We start from the raw sequence: 22,710 nt of genomic DNA, 5'->3' as shown, positions 1-22,710 counted from the left end.
TTTTCTTTCCATTATATCAAGGCCTCTTATATTAATGCCAAATATACATTTTTGTGCCAGGTGCTTTCCTTCCTATGGTCTTTAAGGGAGAATGGTGAGGGGCAAGGAAGGAAGAGGACAAGGACAGACTCTTCTGCCTGAAGGCCTCCAGAGGGTGAGTGAGCACCACTGGCTTTGGGGAAGTCTTCCCACTCTCAAGAGTATGTGAGTATCTGGTCTCCCTGGCTACCTTTCTGGAGAAGCAACATTTGAGGAAAAGGGACACATCACAGTGCTTGTTATAAATGAGAATCTCCTCTTTATTCCACATATAAAAGCTGGTTTCTGGAACTAGATAGGGAAAGAACTTTGGCATGGCTCTACCTCTGTGTGGGCCCTAGGGATAAAGGTCTAAATTCTGGTGACAAGGCCTTTCTCCAGGTGGGAATGAAAAGTCCTGCCCCTTCAGTCCCAGATTAGGGGGTAGGAGCAACGTTGTAGGGCAATTCCTTGGTGAGGTGTACATCAGCTTGCGGCAGGCTCTTCCAGGCAAGTTCTAAGATCCCATACTGGGCAATGCCCATAGGGAGCATGGTATGTACATTGTTCTTCCCTGGGAGGGGAACCACCTCCTGGAACTCCAGAGGACCTTTAGGGGTGTGAGAGCCACCACAGAACAGGTGGTAGAACAACCGCTCCCCAGGAACTAGCTCCGTGGCCTTTAGGGCCTCTTTGTAAATGATCTCTTGGGATTGGGGTGCCCCTCTCAATAGCAGTTCCTGTAGTAGCCTCTGGATTCGGGGGGACTTAAGCTGGTACAGGTCCATGAGACGGTAGAACTGTTCCATCCAAGCAGCACTGTCTTTCGCGTATCGCTCCTGCAACATCCGCAAAACATGGTACATTGCCACAAATGTCTCCCATAGAGGCACCTTGTCCTTTTTTTTAGAGATGGGCTGTGCCTTCTTTTCCAACTTGGGCAATTTGGCAGACCTGCCCTTATCCTTAAAAGCCCAGAAGTCCTTTTGAAACATCAGTGCTAGGGTTTGTTTTTCCACAGGGTCAAGGGCACCTGTGAAAATGTCTCTTGTTGGAGGATAATGGTGTTGCATCTCCATCTCCTTGCGAGCAGTGGATATCTGCTCTGCCCGCACACTCCTGTAAGGCTCTCCTAGAAGATGCCAATTTATAGCCTTCAGGTCTGGAATCATTTTGGTAGCTAATGGGGACTTTGGTGTGGTGACAGCCAAAGGTTTTAGCCAGCTTTCCTTTTCCTTTCCTTTTATAGGAGGGATCACTTTCAGGTATTTTGGACCCATGGGCTCCTTACTGGGTTTTGAGATACTTGTGCTTCGTGATTCCAAGTTCTGCTTGTGACGGTACACAATGGCTTCAAGTTTGGCCAGATGCATCCACTCTAAGTTTTCCTTTGCAGTGAGGTCTTTGAGAAGCTGGCACAATCTGTGGAAACTATCCCTGGAAAGCGGTTCTCCTGCCTCCATCTGTTCTAGGACATGGTGGATCCACTCTACATCTGAGAGGCTGATGTCTGCATATATTTCCTCAGCCAGGATTTTGGACACAGGTAATTGTACCTCAGTCTGTCCCTTCAGAGATGGATGATGCTGCAGAAGCCACTGCCACTTGGCCCCTAGTTGTTTGCCTTGGAGTTTATGAGCTTCCATGGTCTTCTTCAATATGTAGGATAAATATGGGGTCTTTAAGTCAGGCTCTTGGGACTCCAAAACTGTATCCAAAACTTGTAGAGGTATGGGCTTGTATTTCTTCAACAGTTCTTCTTGTTTATCCATAAACCCTGTCCCTGGGAATACCCTGGACGTCTCAAGTACTGTGGCCTTATCTTCCCAGGATATTTGTTTAGTTGACCCTGGCACTGGTATCTTCTCTTCCCTCCCCAGAACTACTGAGATCAGTTGCTTGGGAGGGCTTTTGAGAACTTCAAGTTTTATAGCTCTGCCTTTGACCTTGGGGATTCTTTTCTCAATAGAAGGGACTGCTTCTCTTCCTTTTAAGTCCTTTTTTCTTTCTCCTGGTAACTTAAATAGTTTTTCTTTTTTAAAGATCTCTTTCTTCTTGTCTACCTCTTCTTCCAATGAGCTTCTCTCCTCTTCCTCCCCCTCTTTCTCACTCAAACGCTCCATCTCTTCCTCACTCATGCTTTCCTCCTTCTCAAACACTTCCTCCTCCTGCACCTTCTTCTTCTTTTTCTTCTTCTTCTCCTTCCCTTCCTCTTCTTCCTCCTCTTCCATTTCCTCCTCTTCCTCCTCCTCCTCCTCTTCAGACAAACTCTCTCGCTCTATTTCATCTAATAAGCTTTCCATTTCTTCAGAAAAGCTCTCTTCACTTTTCACACTTCTCACCTCATCCTCTTGACTGAGAAACTCTTCCTGTTGCAAATCAACTCTCTTTAGCTTTTTTCTCTTTCTTGACCTTTGTTTAAGGAATGGCTTTGCCTCTTCTTCCTCTGTTATTTCATCCTCCTCTTCTTCCTGTATGACTTCTCTGTGTTGCCTGGCCAATCTGCTTTCTTCCTCAGTCATCTTTTTCTCTTTCTTTATCAGTCTTCTCATTTCCTTGGCCAGTTCTCTCTGCCTCTTAGCCAGTTTCTTCTCATCTGTGGCAATTTCTGGTTGTTCCTCAGAAAAATCCCACTCCTTGGCATCAAGTTCATTCTGTACCTTGTTCAATTCCTTTTCCTTAGTAATGAAAGACCTCTTTAACTTTGTCATCTCTATTTCTTCCTGGGTTAGTTTCCTTTCTTTTTTGATAAGGCCTTGAAGTATCTTTAAGATTTTGCTGCTTACTTTTAATGGTTCCTTGGAAATGCCCTTGCTTTCTTTAGCCATCTTCCTTATTAATTTGGCTAGCTTCCTTTCTTCCTGGGCACATACTCTCCCTCCTCTAGTAAACTCCAGTTCTCCTTTGGTAATGTCTGTTTGCTCTGTGGCCAGTATCCTATCTTCATAGACCAGTATCTTTTCCTCTAGTGACAATTTCCTCTTAATTAGTTCTAGTTCATCCTTAATTGGTCTTCCCTGTCTTGAAGTTTCTTGAGTCTCTTTTTTAAAGAGAGTTGCCTTTCCCTCAGCCAGTCTCACCTTCTCCCAGGCCAATTTCTTTATTTCCATGCCCAATGCCTTTCCTTCCTTAGTAATAGACCAGTCACCTCTGAGCTGTTTCAGTGCTTGGAATATCACCCTCTTTTCCATAGCTAATTTCATTTTGTCCTGGGCTATTTGGTGCTGTTCCTCAGCCAGCCTTTCCTCTAATTGGGTCAGTTTTTCCTCTATAGCAGCCAATTTCTCCTTCTTCTGGAAAAGTTTCTCCTTTTCCTCCATCAGCTTCTTCTCTATCTGAACCAGTCTCTTCTTGTACATGTCCAGTTTCTCCTTTTCTTGGTCTGATTTCTTTCTCTTCTCAGTGAGGCTTTCTTTGAGCTGGATTAAGTTTTCTTTCCTCTGAGCCAGTTTCACCTTCTCCTGAGCCAGAGTCTTCTGCCTCCAGGCTAGTATCTCCTTGGTTTGGGGGAGTTCTTCCTTGCTCTGGACCAATTTATTCCTTTCCTGGGCCAGTTTTTGCTTATTCTTTAGCAATTGTTCCCTTTTCTGGACAAGTCTTGCCTCCTCCCCAGGCAGTGTTTCCATGTCCTGGGTCAGTTTCTTCTCATCCTGGATCAGTAGCTCTTCTTCTTGGGCCAATTTCTGCTTGTTCTCCATCAGTTGCTCCCTTTTCTGGCCAAGTCTTTCCTCTTCTTCAGGAAATTTTACATTGTCCTGGGCCAGTTTCTTCTCTTCCTGGATCAGCAGCTCTTCTTCCTGGGCCAACTTTTGCTTATTCTCCATCAATTGCTCCCTTTTCTGGCCAAGTCTTTCCTTTTCCTCAGCCAGTTTTTCCTTGTCCTGGACCAGTTTCTCCTCTTTCTGGATCAGCAGTTCTTCTTCCTGGACCACTTCTTTCTCTTCCACATTCAGTTTCTCCTCTTGAGAGGCCAGTGTCATCTCCTCCTGATCCAGTCTCTCCTCTTCATTGACCAGTTCCTCCTCTTCCTGATTCAGTTCCTCCTCTTCCCATGCCAGGTCCTCCAATTCCTGGGCTAGTTCCTTTTCTTGCCGTGCTACATCTTGCTCCTTCTGGGCCAGTTTTTCCAATTTCTGGACCAATATCTTTTTTACCTCAGCTAGCTTCCCTCCTTTCTTTGCTTTTTTCTCTTCTTCTTGAGCCAGTTTCTCCAATTTCATGGCCAGTTTCTTCCTTCGCTGGGCCAATTTCTCTGCTTCCTGGGTTAGCATCTCCTCTCTTTGGGCTAGTTTTTCCTCATTCTGGATAAACTTCCTCTCTACCTCCTCCATTTTCCTGTCTTTCTGGGCCAGTTTCTCATAGTCTCTGGCCATGTTTCTCTCTTCCTGAGCCAGTTTTCTCTCTTCCTGTGCTAGCTTCTCTACTTCTTGTGCCAGCTTCCTCTCTTCTTGGGCTCGTTTTATTTCAACTTGGGCCCGTTTCCTCTCAACCTGTGCTTGTTTATATTCTTGATGGATCTGTCTCTGCTCTTCTGTCATCAGCTCTTCTTCTTCTGCTGCTGCTGCTGCTTCTTCTCCTTCCCACTCCTGAGACAATTCTTCCTCCAGGGTCACTTCCTCCTCATCCTCCAACAATTGCTCCCTGGCCCTGGCTGACATCTTTTCCCAGATCTGTGACCATTTATCCCATGTCTGCTTCTTCTTGTCCCTCTCCAGCTCTTCCTCATCTGGGAACAGCTTTTCTTCTTCCTCATGGAGCTTCTCCTCTTCCTGAAGACGCCTGCTTTCCCAGGCTTTCTTCCATTCATCCCAGGATATCCTCGTCTCACTGTTGGCCTGTTTCCACTGATCCCAGAGCTTCTTCCACTCCTGCCGAGACAGTTTTGTCTCTTCCTTAACTGGTCTTCCTTCTTGCTCAACCACTTTCTCCTCTAATTTGGCCTTTTCCCCCACTTCCTGACTCACGTCCGTCTCCTCTTCTTTGGTTTTTTTCCTCTCTTTTTTATCCACTTTTATTTCCTGCTGGACTGCTTTCCCCTCCTGCTTAGAAGGCTTCTTAGAGGGTTTCTTCTCTTCTTTCTTTGATATTCGTTTTCCCTTGGTTACGTCTGGTTCTAAAAAAACAACTTTCTTTTTCTTGCCTTTGTTTGGAATCACCTGGGTTTCCCACAAGTCCAGCACATCCCTTTCTTTCTTTCGCTCTTGCTCCTCTTTTGTCTCCTCTTCCTTGTCACTGATCACCATGTCCTCTCTAATTGCTCCTGCATGAGGAAAAACTGGTTTCTCCTCTGGCCAGGCTACATCCCAGTCAAGGTCCTCAAGCCGTTCCTTACTTTCTTTCTTCAACAGGGGGCAGATCTCCTGAAAGAGCTCCCAGCTGGGCCGTCGATCTGCCAGCACCGCCTGAGCCATGGTCACTAGCTCAGTGTTTAGAGCTTCTGACATTTTTGTCTGGGAACCAGATATCCTCAGGGTCATAAGACGACATAGATCGTCCCGCCATGATGAGCCATCTCCAGGGGTAGTCCTGTGGCCAGGAGCTCCAGAGGCACTCTGCCCTCTGACTTCCACCAGCTTCACAACCGATTCTCTCCTTATAGGATATGGAGGGTCCTCAACTGTAACTTCAGCGTCTATTGTCTTCCTCTTGCGCCTCTCTATGGGTTTCTGAAGTGTTGCCTTCCTGCCTCTTTTGTCACGTATCTTCCTCAGCATCTTCAATGCAACATGATCCTTTGAGGCATCTATCCCTGGAGGCTCTTGTTCGTCATCTTTTGAAATCTTTAGTGTACTGGAGGTTGAAGACCTACACTCCTCCCTCTCAGTTGGTGCAGCTTCACTCTGATCACCTTCACCCTCTAAGGGACCTGGCTCTGTGCCAGTCTCTTTCATCTTCTTGAGGCTCTGCAAAAATTTTCGGGCTATAGGGAGAATCAGGAGATGTAGATAAGGGAAGCTTGGGAGGCTTAAATGAAGCCCTTCCCAAAATCTGATATGAGCTAAGAGGAACTGCCATAACAGATGTAGCAACAGAGGGGGCTGAGGCCTTTTTTTAAAAAAAAAAGGCATTCTCCTTGCTTTATTCCCAGTCCCTTCCCTCCTCCCTCCCCTGCCTCCCCGACCTCTGTCAAGTCTTACAGAGATAGGTTTTGGAGTCTCTCTGAATTTGGGTGGATTCTTCCTAGGAAGGTTCTTTTCTGTGAAAGGATCTTTCCACTTACCTCTGTTCCTATCTGATACCTCTTGACCCAAGTTAGCCTTAACTACCCTGCCTCTTGGGGACCCTGAGGCATTAACCAGATCACCCCATACATACTATGCTTTCTGCCGCCTACTCGGCCCCATCTTTGGCCTTTGCTGGGCTTGTAGGCAACTTCAGGTTCTTCAGGAGCTGTATCAAGTTGGTTGGAAAGGGTGGTAAGTTCAGAAGCCCCTGAGACATCTAAAGAAAAAGTAGGCTTTTCATCACCCAGTGATAAGATCAGGTTTTCATTCAATCGCTGCTCCACTTGGGTATGAAGGATTTGGAGATCTGTGGCCTGCATTCCCAGCAGATGGTCCAGGGTTTCTTCCCCAATCATTTCCTGCCTATGAAAGTCAAAGGAGAGGAAGGACCATGCTGAATCAGGGACAAGAGGGAGAATGAGAAGGAAAGAACAGCTATGGAACAGGCAGGGGACTTGACAACATGACCAACAGAGACAGAGTATGTAGAGGTAAAGAATGGCGAAGAAGAAAGAAAAAGTCTAGGAAGCCAAGATGGTAATGCATGGCGTGACCTGTATGGGGCCTTCAAGGGTAGGAGAAGAGGGTGAAAAAGGGGCACTTGAAGAGGTAGGGGACAAACAGGAATAGGAGAAGAAATGGAGAAACGAGTGAGCAGTTAGGGGATCATCAGGATAGTATAGGAATGGAAAAAGACTATGAACAAGGAAAAAGGACAGAAAGAGCTAATGAACAGAGATGAAGAGACAGTGAAGGCAGAGAAGGGAAAAATGGGAAAGGGGAAGAAGAAAATCAGAAGCTAGTAAAGAACTGAGGAAGGCACAAAGAACTTACTGCATCTCCCGGAAAGTATCTTCATTCTGGATCAAGTTTAAGAGTGAGGTCTTAGAGTGGATTCCAGTCTCAGCCATGAGGCTCAGGGCCTTATTCCTTACTCTTTCGTCTTTGTCCATTAGTCTTTGGGCCAGAGGCACGGCAAAGAGATGTGTAATCATTCCTAGACATTTCAGCCCTTCCCAGGCTAGCTCTCGGATCAGTGGATTGGAATCGGTTGTATCATCCAACAGACGACGGGCTGTTTCAGCACGCAGGAGTGGAGGAACCTGGTAAGAGGCAAAGATTTGCCCTAGTGTACCAATACAGCTCTGGTACTTCAGTGGAGAAGCATGGATCATAATATTGAGAATTGTCTCTATCAGGCTATTGATAGCTACTTCACTCATCTTTCTTCCCAGCCAACTGCAGTTTGCTGAGTCTGTAAGGACACTGTAAGTTATATCCTTTGACGCTCTTATTTCAAGGAAGTCTTCATCCTCCTTTTCACGTGCATATTCTCCTACATCACTTATAGCTCTTGCCCTACCGTGCCAGAAGAAGAATTGTTGAGACTTGTCCCGTTCCAGGTCCCGCATGGGTGAGTGCAGGTTGCACTGTAGGTATATTGGGCTGCCCTGTGGCCAAAGACGGGCACGAATCACTGAGTTAGGAATGTGGCAATCAGGAGCCAAGAGCCATTTCTGCCCATGGCCAAAGTAGTATTGCAGTATCTGGTAAGGGTTGAGTCCATCCCAGGTAGTCAGCTGTAGCTGGGGAGGAAGAACATAATGGGAATGCAGAGGTTTTTTCACCTGTGTCCAATCAGCTTCCTTATACAAGGAATCGTGTCTGAAGGAAGACAGTAACACAGGGCTCCCTTGCTCATCTTCTATGACGTGTGGCACATTATGATCAAAGGCGATGGCCCGATTATTGACAAGGTTCTCCAGACCCACTAATTGCTGTTGCCCTTGTCCAAAGTAGATATACTTGGGCACAAACATGGTCTCAAAGGAGAAGAAGAAGCTTGGTATGAAAGGCTTAGGAACTTCTAGCACTTCATCTGTCAAACCTATAAGGGAAAGGCGAGCCAGCAGGGCTGAGGGAAGCAGTTTTAAACAGGACACCAGATAAAGACTCTGGTTGAAAGTGACTAGCAGGTCACCCCGGTCATTTGCAAAGCAGAGTGGGCCAAAGTGCAATGATGAGTCCAGCATGGCTATGAGTCTACCATGGAAGTTCCAGATCCGGACAGAGCCATCACTGCCACCCGTGACAAAAAGACTCAAGGATAGGCAGACATCAAAAGATGTGATGGCACACTGGTGCAGAGGCAATGTGTCTATGAACGTTGAGCCTTCCTGTGACCCAGAGGACAGAAAGTCATGGAACTTCCAGAGACGCAGGCAGTTAGTCTCCGTGATGGCACTCACAGACTTGGGCAAGAGTATCAAGTGTGTTAGCTTACAGCTGCTGAGAATGCTGGCAAGGGGCTGCAGCTGCACTCTCACCCCTTCAAGCACAGCTTCTGATAGGTGTACATAGTCATCCATTCCATAGGAACAGAGCAAAGAGTTTTCTCGGCAACCAGAAAGCCCTCCAGGCAGTGTAGAGAGTGCTAATACAGCCCCGAAGTGCATGAGTTTCTCTATTTGGGCACAGCTGTGCTGGGAAAGCACTCTGATCACACCACTCTGGTGTCCAGAGAACATTAGTCCTTCTAGACCCCGACCCAGGTGGAAATGCCCATAAGCCAGGCATTGTACCAAGTCCTGAGAATCTGGTGAGGTGCATATAAGATACTTGGCTGGGCAAGGGCAGCGGGTTGTGTCAAATACCAGCACATCTGAGCTGCCTGTTGCTACAAAGAGCTCCTCTTTATCTGGGTCATAGGCCCAATCCACAGCCCGGTCCAGGATTGAGAAGGGCCAGGTGATAACCAGAAGATTCCCTGTTAGTGGGGACACGAAGCGCAACAAGCCATCCTCAGTAGTGCACAGGATCCGGAACCAGTTGTTGCCACAGCGGACCCGACGTATCTGCTTGGGAGCAGAGCCACAGACATTGAAGAGGTTATAGAAGCATGGCAGACTGCGCAAGGAGAAAGAATGGGTAGTCTGGCAGAAGAAAGTAGTGCTATCAATAAACTGGAGTTGATACAGTTCCTCGCCAAGTTCTAGCTGCCGCAGCAGACTCCCTGAAGTCAGGTTCCACTCCTTGATTAAGCCTTCTTGGCCGGCTGTTAGCAGGGTGTGGGCTTCTGGCCGGCTGCGGATACATATCACCGATGAGAAATGGGCCTTGAAACTGTGGAGTGCGTGCCCCTGATTGAGGCTCCACACTTGGATTTCCCCAGTCCTGTTTCCAGCATAGAGAAAGCCCTGCTCAAAACAGGTGAAGCAGCAGGTGATTGAGGAGCCACTGGTGGTGGAAGGGAACCTCTTCACCTCTGCCAGCCGGCCGTGGCCCTGGCGCTCAAGGACCCTCACCACAGTCTCACATAGGGCTACAAGGGAGCCATTGGGGCCGTTCAACATGATGTTGTGGACAAGCTCATCACCAGGCATGGAAACCATGTGGGCTATTTGGAGACCCTTGCCACTCTGCTCCATGATCCAGGTGACCACTGCCCCCAGGATTCCCGACAGAAGCATCTTCATTTCTGGGTCATAGCAGAGGCAGCTGATGTTAAAGCGGCAGGGCACTATACCTAGGGGTTTGAATGACTGAAAGTGGTCCCCAAAGAGCCGCAGGAGCAGGTCACCACAGTAGACCACGAGGATATGAAAGGAACCTGTGTGAACCATGGACTGGATGGGCGGCAGTCGTTCAGTCATGGAGAATGTTCTCTTCTGCACCATGTCCTCAGTTTTGCTCTTCATCCATACCACAGCCTAGAAGAGAAAAAGATGGGAACTGCCTAGAAAAGATAGTGGAAGAAGAAAGGGCAGAATACTCAGCTATTTTTCTCTTGCTAAGGAGAAACTGGAAGACTCTAGAGTGATTTTACCCCCTGGTTTGGGGAGTTGGAAATATTGTAGAAGCAGGAAACCTAGGACTCTTTCCCTAACCTTGGCCTACTTTAGGAGAACCATAAAATCTGTTCAACACAGAGACTGTAATTGGAGAAAGGATGAACGGGGAATCCTGGATCCAGGTCACTTTCATTCAAGGGGTGTATCTTTCTGGGTTAATCTAGGGTCAGAACTTACATGGGCATGGCCCCTGTAGAATGGGCTAAGAAGAAAGGCTGGGTAGTTTTACCTGTATTTCTTTTGTGCTTGTTGTCACCCACGGGAGGGAAGCAAAGAAGTGGGCATCACTGAAGTAATAGCATATAAGTGGCATATTTTGAGGATGGCGAGACTCTTTGAACAGGATCTGGGACCGGTCACTCAACACAACTACATCAATCTTTGGGTCATCTAAAGTTTGCTGGGGAGAGGCATGGCATAAACTAAGAGACCAGGACACATATACACTAAATATATTCTCATGCAAGTCACAATTAAAGCAGTTCTCAAAGTTACGCCTCAGCCCCAAGAATCACTCCTGTGGCTCCCACACAAGGACAATTTATCACCTGTGGGACACTATACTTCACAAGCATGTAACAAAACCCCCAACACAAAAGCGAACCAAACCGCTATAGGGCCTATATGGGCAAACTTTATGGTGTGAGCACAGGAGAAAACTGATGTTCTTCCCAACATGTCCTCTAACATTCTCCCTCCTGTCTAAAAGGTACATATGTCATAAAAGACACATTTAACAGATTACAAAGGCAAGTGCACTGCCATATGCCCACATGTAAAGTAACACAGTATCCCAAAAGTCAGCACAGCTTTATTAAAGCCTAAAACTGCACTAAGTAAGACTTTTAGGACACCCTATCTGGCCTTGAAGTTTGACAGAGGAAGATTTTTTTATGTGTATATATATATATATATATATATACACACACACACACACACACACACATACACAAATACATATACACACACTTAATATATATATATATAGACACACACACACTATATGTGTGTGTGTGTGTGTGTGTGTGTATTATCCCACTGTGATAGAGCATGTGCTATGAAACATGCACCTGGGATCCTTTTACACAGAGCCAGCCATAGCAAAACTGAGGTTGGCAGATGTTCTCTCTGGTGCCTTCTCCATTCTCTTTTAGAAAAATCTCTCTTCCCAGAGGGTTGGTTCTTCTGAAATGCTTTAAAGTGTTAACCTCTCACCATCAAAATGTCCTTGCAAGAGGTCTCTAGACTCATTTGGAAGTTGATGGCCCACTTTCTACTAAGGGGACAGTTGTCTTTATCATCTACCCTGCCTGCTTCCTGCATAGTGGATCTATGCTCCCCTGAAGTGCTCATAAATCTTAAGATAGATAGAGGCCAGTAACATGTTTATGTTCTACATATACATTACCTTGCTTTTATGTATCATGTCATTTATAAGGTATTTAAAATCCTTCCACACGGGAATGAGTCTGGGGGAAGTCATCACCTTGATTATCCCCTGGTCCTCCTCAGGACCACTGTTTAAAAACCTGTAGGAATACAAAAGAGGCCAGCTTAGCCACTGATACTTTTTGAGGAGCTAGAAATCAGAAGGCAAGGTCCATGAACTCATGTTTATTGGACACTTTTTGAATGTCAGGAACTATGCATAAGATACCCTCTCATTTAATCCTCACTGCAGCCCAGTGAGGTAGGTATTACCTCATTTGAGAAAACTGAGGCTTGGAGAGGGTAAATAAAGGAGTTGGAAGTTGAATCTTAGCATTGGCTATCATCCAATAGGATATTATGGGGGAGGGAAGCAGAGAAATCTAAGAGGGGCTGGAAAGGAATACTGTCACAGGCAAATAATTGTTCCTTGCTGGTGATGGGCTGTCAAGGGATCTTTTTGCAAGAACTAGTAGTTCCCAAAGTGTGGACCCTGGACCTCCTGTACCGGGATTCCTGGGGGAGAGGTACATCTTAAAATGCAGATCCTTAGGTACTGAAGCAGAACCATGGTGGTGGGCCCCTGAGCGCTTCCCTTGTAACAAGCTCCCTAGGTGATTCTGTGGACCTTGAAGTCTGACTACTGAAACAGGAAATCGAGATAAAGGGTGCCCAGGACAAAGAGTCAGCTCCGTGTAGCCCAGCTGGAGAAAGGATCCAGCCATTGGGCCTTGCAGGCTTTCCCAGGCTTGTGGAATCAAGTAGCTCTCTTGAATGTGATACATCTGCTATTCATCCTTCTCCTCCCCATTCCCTTCTCTTTGGCCTTCATGAGGACAAACCTCTACTTTTCTTAGTTGGATGGTGAATAAATCCTACTTTTAACAAGTTCCCTCTGTCAGGGGGTCTGTCATTACTGATCTGACGATGCGCTTGTTTTCCTCATTTGTAAAATGAAAATGCCAGATCCTTGCAACTTCACAGGATTGTTGCAAGGATAGACTAAGATAATTCCTGTGAATACTTTTTCAAGTATACTCTAAAGCAACAAACAATTATGACTGCTGTTTTTAGGCTGGTTTGGTTCTCAGAGAAGTACTAGTTTTTTCCTTCCAACCTATACTTTGTACTTTTCAGTTGCTCTGGAAACATTACAGCTAAATTTAATAGTCTGGCCAGCTGAGGGCAGTGGAAGCCATCCTTGCGCCTGCCAGATGAAGGAAAACTGATGGACTTTCAGTTTAAAGTGGTCCCCAAACTGCGATCCTCAGGACAGCAGCATCAGCATCACCTGGGAACTTGTTAGAAATGCAAATTATCAGGCCCCACCCTAGACCTACTAAATCGGAAACTCCGAGAGTAGGGCCCCAAAATCTGAGTTTTAACAAGCTCTCCAGCTGGTCTTAAAGTCTGAGAAACACTGGTTTGGAGAGCTGTTGGAGTTCCAGATCATTTGGCCTGGGCCTCCTGAGGCAAGGTCAGCAGAACCCACCCTCTGGCACGGCTAAGACTAGGCCCTGTGTTGCCACAGAGACTTGATGGCTGGATCGGCGGGGGTAAGCAACAGGCAAAACTTACCATCATCTCATGTGTAGGGTGGTTTAGTGCCCACAAAAAAAAGCTTTCACAGGGACTTCCCTGGCGGTCCAGTGGTTAAGACTCTGCGCTTCCACTGTAGGGGGCGCGGGTTGGATCTGTGGTCAGGGAACTAAGATCCCGCATGCCTCACGGTGCGGCCAAAAAAAAAAAAAAAGCTTTCACATCAATCACTTCATTAGTTCTTGAAAGAATTCTGAGAGGCAGATACCACCGTCTCCATTGTACATATAAGGAATGTGAATTCAGAGAGGAAGAGGGATGTGTTCAAAGCTACACAGGGCAGCTTCAAGACTAAGATCCAACTCACAGTTCAAGATTCTTTTATCATTTGAGAGAAGTAAAAGGTTCTCCCAGCTAATGCTAAGTGAGCTCTCTTCCCCACAAACCCACTAATGGGAACTGGGGACTGGCTTTCAGACATTAGCATCCCCTATGTCTTTCCACTCTCCCCAAGGCTGCATGCTGCCCTCCTGCCATATCTTTTTCCATTCTATTCTCCTGTAACCCTGCACTTGCTGCTCTTTTGGACCACCTTTCAGGAGCCACTGTGACCAGCTGAAACAGGCCAGGGCCCCACAGCTCAGATTTACCCAAACAGCTCCTTCTTGGGGGCCCAGAGCTGCTGAGAGAGTAGTCATTTGTAGTCAACAAATTTGCAGTCATTGACATCAGTTTCCATTTTTCCTAATTATCTCCTCTGGGTCCAACTTCTCTTGACCAGCCTATAAAAAGCAAGCGGTTGGAACCCTTTGGGGGCATATTCTTTGGAGGTTAAGTGAGAAGGAAGGCCTTCAACCCCCATACCTATGTTTGTTGTTGTTGCTGCCACTCTCTCCCATCCCATATACCAGTTTCCTTAGAGGAAACCTCTCCTAAAATGCCCCACATATGATTCCCTAATCCCCTTACCTGTCCTTAAAAGCAAGTCCAGAGAGAGCGCCAGATGCCTTAATCCCAATGGTCTTGACTTTTTAATATCTTGATAACCCAAAGATGATCTAAAGGGAGAATTCAAGTCCTGCAGCCAACTGAGAGGAGTCAGAATTTGGGGGCTGAGATATGGTATCTGACTGTAGCTGACTATAGAGACAAACCAGGTCTATGATTGGGCATTGATGCTGCTGCCACATCCTTTTTCTTAGTTGCAGTCCATTCCAAGGTACTGTGTCGGTGGTGGTGGGATGGAAAGCCAGCATCCCATGAGCCCTGCCTTTGTAATACAGAGAATTGGCTCTAGGGGGTACTGCACTCCGTGACACTATTGGGCCCCTGTTGAAGAAGGAAAAGAACAAAGTATTGTGAGTACATATAACAAGGAGACCTGACCACCCAAAAGAAGAGTGATGTGTGCTCCACACTTTGAGGTAAAGCCCAGCACGGATCCTACAGCCTTGCAGGTGGCTCTCACGTTTGGGGACAAGGATGCAGAAAGCCCAGCTGGCATCAGTTGACTGTAAAGTCAGAGGGACTGTAAAGCCCGAGGGCAATCTTGGCTTACTCTGTTTTTTTGAATTACTGTTAAGGAGCCCAAGTCTGTCCCCAGGCCTGGGACTGCTACTCTGGCCTTATAAGTGAGTTCACAGCTAGGGCTGGGACTGGAATGCACTTAACTTTACAGAAAGAAACAATTTTCCAGGACACACATATATTACCAGGGTGGGCTAGTTTCTATTGAGTGAAGAATTATCCAGCATGGGAGTAGTGATAGCATCCAGAACTGATTAAGGTTGTAAAGTGGTTGCCAGGCATTTTACATACATTGTTTCATTTAATTCTTATACAATGATTCTATGACTTAGCTATCATCCTCCATTAATGAAACAACTTTTAAAAATGGACATGGTAAAAATACTCAAAACATACCAAGGAACATATACTGAAGAGAAAGTCACCTGTCCTGTTCCCCTTCAGAAAGGTAACCCTGGTTGTGTCTTTCTTCAGGTGTTCTGTACACACACAAGCATGTATGTAAAAAATATTATTTTTCTTACACAAATGGTAGTATGCTATATACACTTTCCTCACTTAATAATCTTAAAGATTAACTCATATTAAAACATACAGCTCTGTCTCATTTTTCAACAGCTGTCAGCTGCAGTGTATTCCACTGCGTGGCTGAACTACCATTTATTTATTTAAACTTCTATTAATGGAAATTGGGCAGTTTCCAACCTTTTGCTATAACCCATGCCACAAATGAATATCTTTTTTAATGCCTCAGAGTTTTAATTAACTTAAATTTTAAAACTGAAGCAATGTAAATCTTTTATTCATTAAGCATAACTTATTTTAGGTATACTGGCTTAAATAAATTATTAAAATTAATTTCACCTGTTTCTTTTTAATGTAAATTTTAAAATTGCATATTTGGCTTGCATTATATTTCTATTAGATAGTACTGCTTTAAATTATCACCGTCTGGTGGTGGTGTGGATTTCACTCCTTGAGAGTAGGAACCCAATTTATCTTGATTTCTCCCGTGTCCTCATTATCACCCAACCTGGCATGAAGTAGGTGCTTAATACATTTTTGTTGAATGAATGAGCAAATGAATGACCCTCTGCCCTCTCTCAGGAAGAAGAAATATATGCTTCCCAGCTCAAGTCTTACTGAGCATCTTCTTGGAAGGAAGATGAGGTGCGAAGGGTATTGACTGGGTTTTCTTGACCAGAGAACCTTGCAATTTTAGCCAGTTCCCTCGGTAACCCCTAGTGGAGTAGGAGTGGCAACATTCATTTTTTGAAAAAAAGAGTCGGATCCTTGATTATGCCAGCAGGTGGACTAAATTTGAACAAAATTTTCCAGGCCGTAAGTACTTAACAAACACTGGTTACCCTAAGAATGTGCTATAAACGAATGAATGGTAGGTAACCGGGCCTCCAGGGCAACCCCCTGGGTGATGGTCATGAGACTCCCGTCGAAGGCAGAGTTCCGGAGCCGCCTACTACGGGGAGAGGCGACCAGACACGAATCCCAACACATTCGGTCGTCCCAGCTCTCCGCGCCGGAGGAAAGAAGGGCGTGTCCGCCTCTTCAAGACCGGGGCCGCGCCTGTTACCTGCGACGACTGCATTCCCGACTAGGGAGGGCACGGCGTGTGTGGCGGCTCTCAGAAGCTACGTGAAGGATCAGACCTAGAATAGGAGGGCCTGACGAGCGACCTTGGGGATGCTGCGAGAAGACACTGCCAACAGGACGGTTAGCTCCCCAGCCCCGCGCCCGGTGGACTGACCGAGGCGAGGGGAGTGAGCGCGCGTGCGCACTGGCGCGCGCCCGGCAGGAAAAAGCCCAGCGCGAGGCCCCGCGCGCGCGCGCGTTCGAAAGAAAAAAAAAAAAGTCCTCCCCGTGGGGGCCCGCGGCAATTTAGGCCGGAGTTGGCCGGCGAGCGCGCGTGCGCGAGCGCGCATAGACGCCCTTCTCCACGGCTCCCCTCGGTTGGGGGTCTAGCGCGCTGCTCCGCTATTCCCGCCTCTCCCGAGGCTCGCGCCCTCGGTGTAAGTATCTCGCGCGCGCTTTGCGGAGAGGGAGGAAGAGGGTCCACTGAAGGAAGGGAGGAGGCGGACAGAGCTTGGAAAAAGGGAAAAACCGCCCTCGCCGAGCGAGGAGCGCGGTCAACGGGCTGGAGTCTGCAGAAGACACGCCTCTATCCCTCACGCCCCTCGGGGCTGCGGAAGTACTCTGGAGACTCCAGAGGCACTGAGGCGACAGGTGGACTACAATTCCCAGAAGGCAGCGCGGCCCCGCGCCTACAGCTCCCGGCAGTACCTGGGCACCAGGCCTTTTTCAGCTTGCTGCCGCCTAGGGCGAAACTACAGTTCCCAGGAGGCGTCGCGCGAAGCGGCTTGGAAGTGGGCAGCCTGGAAGTCACTCGGGCCACAGGAGCTGGCGGCGTCTCCAGCAAGCGGCGCGGATCTGGATACCGTGGTCGTGGGGCCCGCTGCGCGGGCAGCTGGGACGCCCAGGTATGTGGCTCCGGGTGCAGGGTCGGCCTCGCGCAAGGGTGGTGGGGAATCGGTGTCCCCTCGGACCCCGAGGGTCAGCGCGGGCGGGCGACTGGGCGGACGGCCGGGTGTGGGGACCGGTTGTTGGGGGCGGCGGCGGCGGCGGCGGGACTCTAGCCCTCTGGACCTGGCCGGTCTCTTGCCCGCATGCTTCAACTTTCCAGACGAGCTACCTGGCGCTGTTTCCGAAGAGCGTGGCATGGGAGTCGGGTAGCAGTGAGTTCGGGTCCTGGCTCTGCCACTCTGGAGGTGCGATATAGGGAAACCGCGCCGAACCTCAGTTTCCCCTTTCAGTCTAACCGGGGAAGAATAGTGTCTGTCTTTTGTTGGGAATTCTGTTGAAATGTTGAGATCTGGTGAATAAAGCATTTGGCACATAGAAGGCACTTATTACGTGTTTGCATTATTGTTAGCTCCCGAGAAATGGTGTGAAGGTATTATCCACCGAATGTGGTAAGTTGAAGGTGAGCCGAGTCCATAGTTAGCCTTCAATGCAGGGTGACTGCTGTTAACTGAAATTATTTTGTTAAGAGCTTTGGTTTGGGAGGCAGAACCAAGTTCAACCATTAGGTTCTACCATTTACTAGCTGTGTGACCTTGAGCGACAGACTTCACTGCTCTGTGCCTTCGTTTCTCTGTCTATAAAATGGGATTTTAATAGCAGCCACCTCGTAGAGTCGTTTTGAGGATGCAGTGAGAATACCATTTGTGAAGTGCTTAGAGCAGCAGCTGGCACATAGTCAGCATTTAATAAATGGTACCATTTATTCAGCGTTTTCCCAGTTTCTCAGAGACCCCCCTGAGGGTGGGGCTCTGGCTGTAGTGTTGGTCTTCCAGTGGGCCAGACTCAAAACTGGTCTGGTTGACTTCTCCTGCAGCCTCAGGTTCCATCTATGTAAAATGGGGTAACAATATCAGCCTCAGAGGGTTGTAAGGATTTGCTGAGATTGTATTCCTAGTCCAGAGCCATCTCTCACTAAGTAGCAGCTCTTATATATTATAATTGTTCTTCTTCAATGTTCTCCATCTGGCCCAGAGACTGCCTGACTATGGTGGGATGTGACATGACAGCTCTGAGCTACCCCACATGTTCCCTCCCAGCCTCAATGTCCCATCTGTGAAATGGTAGTGATAGGACATTTGTGCTAGGGTTGTTTTGATGATCCTAGGAGACAATTCATATTTAGTGTTCAGCACAGGGCCAGGTGCATAGTAAGCACTTAACAAACATGTCTTGTTTTTCTTGATAGGTCTTTGCTGCTTATGTTTGTATTTACAGGGCAGAGCAGGGACAAGGTTAATGTCTCCCCCCCCCCACCGCCCCAATTTTTATTCACCAGAGGTTAAATTGTGGAACATACTGCAGTATAAGGGCCTGAGAAGAAATGGTACTGACTTGCTCTCAGCAGCCCCCTGCTCAGCTCTCACACACTCCTCCCCGCAAGCCAACACATTCACTCTAGGGCTTTATGTACTGTACCACTGCTGCCAGCACTTGACTCTGTCTCAAAGCCCTGTTAGCACCCTCAGCTCCAGTTCCAGATGTGGAGCCTGTGCTCCTTGATGTCCTCTGGTGACTGTTCCCTTGGGTACCATGAACTCAAAATGTTCAACCTAAACTCCTTTTTCCTCTCAGACCCAGTAGTCACCATCTTGGCAAATGGGCCAAGCCAGAAACTTGGGAGTTGCTCTTCTCCCCCAGGCTTCCCGGGTCTAATTGATTGGCAAGAAGGATGGAGCTGTCTTATTTCATAGCAACCATTTCATTGGCCCTTCTTGATCTCCCATCTTGTGGGCACTGAAATTCTCCCTTGGCCACTGAATATGGACTTTTCCAACAACGTTGAGTTGTTTCTTTCAAGTCACCAAGGATTGATGTATGTGAAACATTGTATTCATAGGGTGCCGAGAAGGCACAATGGACTTGGCCAGATTGCAATGGCCACAAGTCGGGAGTAAAGCCCTGGCTTTCAGGGGGCCCATTTCTACAGTTTTAGCCTGGCAAAGCTCGGCTGAGTTGCTAAATTTCTTTCTGAAAAGTTACACCGTGTCAGTGGCTTAGAATATCCTCTGTGGGAAGGGCCATCCTGGGCATTTTGGGAGGTAGCATACATACCAGGGAAGAGGCTGGGCAGGGAAATTCATTAGCTCTCCGTTTAGGGTGAGTCTGTTGTCAGATCTTTCATTGTAATTTCACTTGGAGATGGGAACCGGTGGTCTCAAATTTGTGCTGACCACTAAATTTGCCTAAGTGCTTTTTTATTATTTATTTATTTATTAAGTTAATTAATTAATCATTTATGGCCGCACCACAGGGCTTGCCAGGATCATAGTTCCCCAACCAGGGATCGAACCAGGGCCTGGGCAGTGAAAGCACCGAGTCCTAACCTGGACTGCCAGGGAATTCCCCCTAAGTGCTTTTTTAAATCTGAGGAAATAAAGCAATGGCTTAAAAAAATCTTGGTCTTAATTGTTAGTGACAACAGCATGTGGGTTTTTTAGCAGTCTGTGTGGAATGGTCAGAGTTAAACATGAGCCTGTTTTTCAGACATTGCAGTTGTTAGGCGGTAAATCAAAAATGGAATTTAGAACGTGCAGTGATTGGTGCCTTTTTTTCCCTGTAAAAGGTATTTTGCGGTTATATTTCAAACTTCGGTGTAAAAAAATGACACAGGTTATGATAACAGCTTAACCTTGTTATGTGTTTAATTCCCCAAATCTAAATTAAATGTATGTTTTAATAAAAGAATTGAACAGTCATTTCCTCTAAAGTAAAGGGTTTGTTTTTAGCTGTTAGAATCAGATGCTATTGGACCAGTTTGTGCATTTGTGCTTTCTTTAAGACTGACACTGCTGTTTCTTAGAACTGCTCTGGTCATGGCTTTAATTTGTGTGTGTATGTGTGAATTGGTTGAATTTGGCTTTTCAAAAGTTATGCTGAGATATACATGCTCATAGTAACATGTCAATACAGAGATACGTAAAGAAGACGATAGGTGCCACCCTCCACTCCAAAATCCCATCCCCCGAAGACAACCATTTATTCAGACAGTGAGTATTTACTGAGTATCCAGTGTCAGGTTTTGGAGATGTCTGAGAGAACAAAGTAGATTCTCTGCCCTTGGAAATTCGGGTAGATGCTCTCACTTACCTCTTTCTATACTTATATGGATGTATGTATGCAAATATTGACTGTTTTCTTCCTTCTCCCTCACCACTCCCCAAAAAAGGAGGGATCAAGACACACATATTTGTAACTTGATTTTTAAAATATTTGATAGGGCCTATCTCTTCAAGTCATTACATATCTGAATCATTCTTTTTTTTTTTTAAATATTATTTATTTATTTGGCTGCACCGGGTCTTAGTTGCAGCATGCGGGATCTTTAGTTGCGGCGTGCGGAATCTTTTAGTTGCGACATGAGAACTCTTAGTTGCAGCATGTGGGATCTAGTTCCCCAACCAGGGATCGAACCCGGGCCCCCTACATTGGGAGTGTGGCGTCTAAGCCACTGGACCGCCAGGGAAGTCCCTGACTCATTCTTTTTAACAGCTAGACACGCATTCTTCAGTGTGGACAGACCATGCTCCACACCACCGTCTCCCTATTGCTGGACATTTAAGTTCTTTCTGGGATTTCTTTTACATTCACAAACACACATCCAGTAAGCATTCTGGTACATAGTCAGTGTAGTGTAGTGGCTAAAAGCATAAACTCTGGATAGTGAACAAGACAGACAAGATCCTTGCTCTCCTAGGGTTTACATTCTAGCTGAGGGGACACACAATAAACAAGGAAACTTCCGGTGGTTTTAATTTCAGATGGAGGAAATAACAGGGTGGGGGGTATGGAGAGAGGGGTTGGGGCAGACTGGTGGTGGGGAAGGGATTTTTTTTTTTAATGAAGTATGCTTTCCTCTTCAAATTTTTTTAATGTTTATATTTTATTTACTTATTTTTATGGCTGCATCCGGTCTTCGTTGCAGCACGCGGGCTCTTCGTTGCGGCACACAGACTCCCTAGTTGAGGCACGTGAGCTCAGTAGTTGCAGTGCGCGGGCTTAGTTGCCCCACAGCATGTGGGATCTTAGTTCCCCGACCAGGGATCGAACCCGAGACCCCTGCATTGGAAGGCAGATCCTTTACCACTGGACCACCAGGGAAGTCCCAGGGATGGTTACTTTAGCTTGTGTGGCCCGGGAAGGCCTCCCAGGCCTTTCTGAAGGGGAGTCACGTGAGAAGAGGCACCAGCTGTGCCAGGAGCTGGGTGGAAAGACCATTTCCAGGCAGAGGGAACAGCAAGTGCAAAGGCTCAGATGTGAGAATGAGTTTGCTACAAAAACAGTATCGTGGCTGGAGAAGAGTGAATTCCCATTGTTTGAGTTCACACTACTTTAATTTTTGTAAAATAATTATGATGATGATAATAGCAGCTAACATTTCCTAGTACTTTACTCTGTACTTGGTGTTCTTCTAAGCATTTCACACTTTTCCTCAGTTAATCCTCACAAGAGTCCGGGATAGATAACTCACTTTACAGACGAGGAAGCTGACTCCAGGGTCCAGGCTCTTCCCCATATGCCAAACTCCTCTTCCCAGGCCCTCCTTAGCAGGCTGAGGCAAGTTTAAGAAGTAGATGCAGCATTTCCCTTCCATGTCGTTTGACATGCAAAGCACTGTGGACTATATTTAGTACCTCATTCATGTGGCAGCAGGAGTGGTCTGGGGATGTGGCATCGTTTCCACTGACAGTGAGACACGATGGGGTCAGTTTCTGTTGGGATGTTTAATTGGTTGTTTCAAAACTGAAGGCCCTTGAGCAGAGCCTGTCCTCAAATAAAACAAGGTTGACTGCGTGGCTGCCACACCAGACGCAAGTTAGCAAGAAATGAGGTGTGGTGTCGAAGGAGCATGAACAAGGCGGTGTCCCATTTGGGTGAGCTTTGCAAGAGGACTTGGGCCAGCCAGGGAAAGAGTATTTCTAAGCACCAGACCAGCCTTATGGACTGTTAAAGTATTAAAATACAGTCCAGTAATTAAGGTGGTGATGCCTGGCCCTGCAGGGGCTCTGGGACCCTGTTCCAGCCACCATGACTATGTCCATTTTGATTTGGTGTAGCTTTGACCTTAAGGGCTGTGCAGTATTTTGAATGAAGGGCAGGCCTGGTTAGATGTGAGGATGGCAGTGGTTGCTTTTAAGACCAGGAAAAGTATGGAGAGCATCTTTCATCCAGCCATCTGTGAAACATTTTTTTCTACCCAGCCTATGTGCCGGGCACCATGCTAGACACTGACGGTATGAAGTCAAATAAGAAGACTCTGGTTCTCAAGGGTCTGCACCAGTACTGTCCATTAGAAATATAATGCGAGCCACCAATGTGAGCCATATACATAATTTAAGATTTTATGGGGAATCACATTTAAAAGAGTAAAAAGAAACAGGAAATTGATTTTAATACTATATTTTATTTAATCCAAAATAGTATCATTTTGGACTTCCCTGGTGGTCCAGTGGTTAAGACTGTGCTTCCAGTGCAGAGGTCATGGGTTCGATACCTGGTCAGGGAACTAAGATCGGTGTGGCGTGGCC

At 46.8% G+C, this 22,710-nt stretch overlaps 2 protein-coding genes across 7 annotated transcripts in view; one reads left to right on the top strand and one right to left on the bottom strand.

Annotated features, from left to right (window-relative positions):
* Positions 1 to 322: 322 nt before the first annotated feature.
* WDR87 (WD repeat domain 87) lies at positions 323 to 11,576 on the bottom strand. Its single transcript, XM_060289560.1, has 7 exons — positions 11,502 to 11,576; positions 10,323 to 10,493; positions 7,077 to 9,952; positions 6,334 to 6,605; positions 4,032 to 5,938; positions 3,553 to 3,941; positions 323 to 3,489 (listed from the first exon to the last, which is right to left on the bottom strand). The coding sequence occupies exons 1-7, from the start codon at positions 11,574 to 11,576 to the stop codon at positions 456 to 458; spliced, it is 8,724 nt and encodes a 2,907-aa protein (XP_060145543.1). The 3' UTR covers positions 323 to 455.
* A 4,949-nt stretch (positions 11,577 to 16,525) lies between these two features.
* Positions 16,526 to 22,710, top strand: part of SIPA1L3 (signal induced proliferation associated 1 like 3) — a 236,956-nt gene continuing 230,771 nt past the window's right edge. For 4 of the 6 annotated variants that reach the window (XM_030874387.3, XM_030874389.3, XM_060288390.2 and 1 more), the window contains exon 1: positions 16,527 to 17,082. The gene's annotated coding sequence lies outside the window, so the exon portion shown is untranslated. Of the gene's footprint in view, positions 17,083 to 22,710 lie in introns of all 6 variants that reach the window. The other 2 variants (XM_030874393.2, XM_030874391.3) reach the window with 2 other exon arrangements.

Source organism: Globicephala melas, chromosome 19, assembly GCF_963455315.2.
Source record: "Globicephala melas chromosome 19, mGloMel1.2, whole genome shotgun sequence".
Taxonomy (NCBI): domain Eukaryota; kingdom Metazoa; phylum Chordata; class Mammalia; order Artiodactyla; family Delphinidae; genus Globicephala; species Globicephala melas.
The sequence above is the reverse complement of the archived record's forward strand: the minus strand, read 5'-3'. Positions and strand labels throughout refer to the sequence as shown.